The sequence below is a fragment of the Amphimedon queenslandica genome, unplaced genomic scaffold (genome assembly GCF_000090795.2).
Source record: "Amphimedon queenslandica unplaced genomic scaffold, v1.1 AMPQUscaffold_11071, whole genome shotgun sequence".
Lineage (NCBI taxonomy): Eukaryota > Metazoa > Porifera > Demospongiae > Haplosclerida > Niphatidae > Amphimedon > Amphimedon queenslandica.
The window spans coordinates 1-2,864 of record NW_003548684.1 but is presented as its reverse complement, the minus strand read 5'-3'; the positions used below and the strand labels follow the sequence as shown (position 1 = coordinate 2,864).

General features: G+C 33.3%; 1 protein-coding gene across 1 annotated transcript in view; it reads right to left on the bottom strand.

Annotated features, from left to right (window-relative positions):
• The window catches only part of LOC105315295 (AP-5 complex subunit mu-1-like), a gene marked incomplete at its 5' end in the record, with an annotated part of 2,079 nt that extends 99 nt beyond the window's left edge, over window positions 1-1,980 (bottom strand). The window contains 5 exons of the mRNA XM_020005701.1: window positions 86-188; window positions 238-335; window positions 607-867; window positions 1,363-1,443; window positions 1,770-1,980. Of these exons, the coding sequence (XP_019861260.1) occupies window positions 86-188; window positions 238-335; window positions 607-867; window positions 1,363-1,443; window positions 1,770-1,980 (754 nt within the window). The remainder of the gene's footprint in view (window positions 1-85; window positions 189-237; window positions 336-606; window positions 868-1,362; window positions 1,444-1,769) is intronic.
• Window positions 1,981-2,864: the final 884 nt, after the last annotated feature.

Genomic DNA, 2,864 nt, shown 5'->3' with positions numbered 1-2,864 from the left:
CAGTTTTGTCTCTCTCCTCCTCCTCTTCATTAGGAAACTCAGTGAATGTCACAGTAACACTGAGGGACACTTCCAGTGACTTTACTGGGAACTTCTGTCCAATATTCCACACTAGACTCTTATTATCAGGACCAATGCACAGACTAACTGATGTTGGTGATATGTTATCAATCTTCTCAATAGTTCCTCTACAATAAACAAAATTTTAATAGTACAGTTATATATTTATTGGTTAACCTGTTAAAAAAAGGAATCACTACTTCACAGTACTCAAAGTTGTTCCTAATTGTTTCGTGTAGCTTCAATTGAACGAGTAGCTCAATAGTTCTATCACCCTAAAAATAATAATAAAATAACAATAAAGAGAGAATCAAATGTGTCAGGACAATATATTTAGAGTAAAGAAACTGCAACCAGTTTCAAACTGGCTCATTTTTAATGACAAAATAGCTCGAGAAAGTTTATGTGCCTCTAATCATCAATTGATATGCTTAACTCAATCTTGACCATACTATGATATTACTATATTCATGTACCTATTTCAATACTTTATATGATCAATATATCTTATTATAGACTTATTCTGATTCATGTACATGTACATACCTTCATTTGATAGAATCCTCTTATTGGTATCAAAGCTGGTGACTGTTGATAATGACACAATGTGAATGTCTCCAGAGGAGCTGAGAACCTAACACTCCTTGAATAATGAGGAGTGTCAGTGTGTCTATTAGTAGTATCAGCTAGTACTGGCTCAGCATCAGATGACTGTACACAAGAATGAACAGTTAAGTGATCAAGATGGGAGGAGTCAGGAGGCGTGGTCAAGTTTAAAACTATGTCAGGGTGACCCTCAAGTTCTGCCTATTATATGAAATAAATGTTTATTAGTTTGTGTATTTCAATCAATAATTATACAAAATTTTCAATTACTGTACAGTGGGAAATTTTGGAGGGAATTAAATTTAGCAAATTTGGCATTTTGATAACCATTTACTAAATAAAAGCTGCCATTTTGAGCTATTATATGCATGTTCAATGGCACATGGCCACTAATTTGCCAAATTAAAATTAGCCACTCTCCAAAATTTAGCAATTCACCTGCAAATTTAACTCTCTCCAATATTTCCCACTATAGGGTGTGACAGTGTACATGCTGTTAAAAATGGCAAAATTTATTGCACTAACTAAAATATCTCATTCTACCATAATATCCTTATAGTTTCATTAAAAATTCTAATTAATAATAACTCGTTATGTACCTTGCATAATACTGATCCATACAATTGACATATGTCTTCAATATCTTCCTTATCATACTATTACTATGTAAATTAAAAGTCACAGCAACCCACTCACCTGGACAGCCCTAACTTCTTCTTTTATTCTAACATTAAGTTTTGAACTTCCTTTATACACAGCTGGCCTCCATGAAGGAATCTAATAAGGCAATTAACAAAATCGGGTTTTATGAAACACGGCTCAAAGCATTAAGTACAATAAGATTAAAGTAATCAAAGCACATAATAATAGTCTGATAGTAACTCTATACCACTTTATATTGGTGATACTTTATTGTCATGATTTTACCATAAACGGTTTAACTGTTCTAAGGTTAAGTCCCATAGGAACGCTAAGAGTTGGTCTTCAATAATAAACACACCAGCAGTATCACATTTTAATGGAGTCCTTTACCTTTCCCAATCAAACATTGAGTCCCCCCAGCAGTATATCCACAATGATATACTACTACACATACACTGTACCTTTTCCTTTGGCATAGCCACCCCTTTCCTAAACTGGATCTGGAATTTCAAGTTAGAAGGATTAGTTTCATTAGGTGTACCAAAAGGAGCAGCCAGACAGAGGTATTGATATAGTTCAGCTAACTGTGGTGAACTGGTCTCAAGTTTAACAGCTGAACTAAGTACCTCCATCATTCCCTCCAATAATGACACAGCAGCTGCAACACTGGGTCTATAATAGTATTGTTTTAAAAAATAAATATTATCCCTAATACGTATATTGTCTAATACATGTACATGCACAAGTACTACAAAGTTTCTCATAGGACTTTGGCATAATATAATGCTTATGCAGCTTCTCGTCAGTGGTCACTGTCAAAGTAAAAAACAAGGCTAAAGACCCTGTACTATAGTAAATAAAATAGTCATTAGCCAAATTTTATCAAAAATAAAATGGAGAGAACTCTCTATTTTATAATTTTTTTTGATACATATACGTGGATGCACTTATGTTGTGTAGAAAGTTTGAGCAGATACCAATTAAAAGTAGATTTTCTATGAATTTTTAAAGCTGCTCCAAAATTCGGTCAAAGTCCCTGTACTTGTAGTACAGGGTCTTTGGCCAAAATTTGCTAAAATTGAAAAGGAGAAAATTCTCTGCTTTTATAACTTTTTCTGATACATATACATGTACTTATGTTGTGTAGAGAGTTTGAGCAGATTCTGGTTAAAAGTAGATTTTCTATGAATTTTTAAAGTTGCTCCAAAATTCAGTCAAAGTCCCTGTACTGTAGTACAGGGTCTTTGGCCAAAATTTGCTAAAATTGAAAAGGAGAAAATTCTCTGCTTTTATAACTTTTTCTGATACATATACATGTACTTATGTTGTGTAGAGAGTTTGAGCAGATTCTGGTTAAAAGTAGATTTTCTATGAATTTTTAAAGTTGCTCCAAAATTCAGTCAAAGTCCCTGTACTGTAGTACAGGGTCTTTGGCCAAAATTTGCCAAAATTGAAAAGGAGAAAATTCTCTGCTTTTATAACTTTTTCTGATACATATACATGTACTTATGTTGTGTAGAAAGTTTGAGCAGATTCTGGTTAAAAGTAGATTTTCT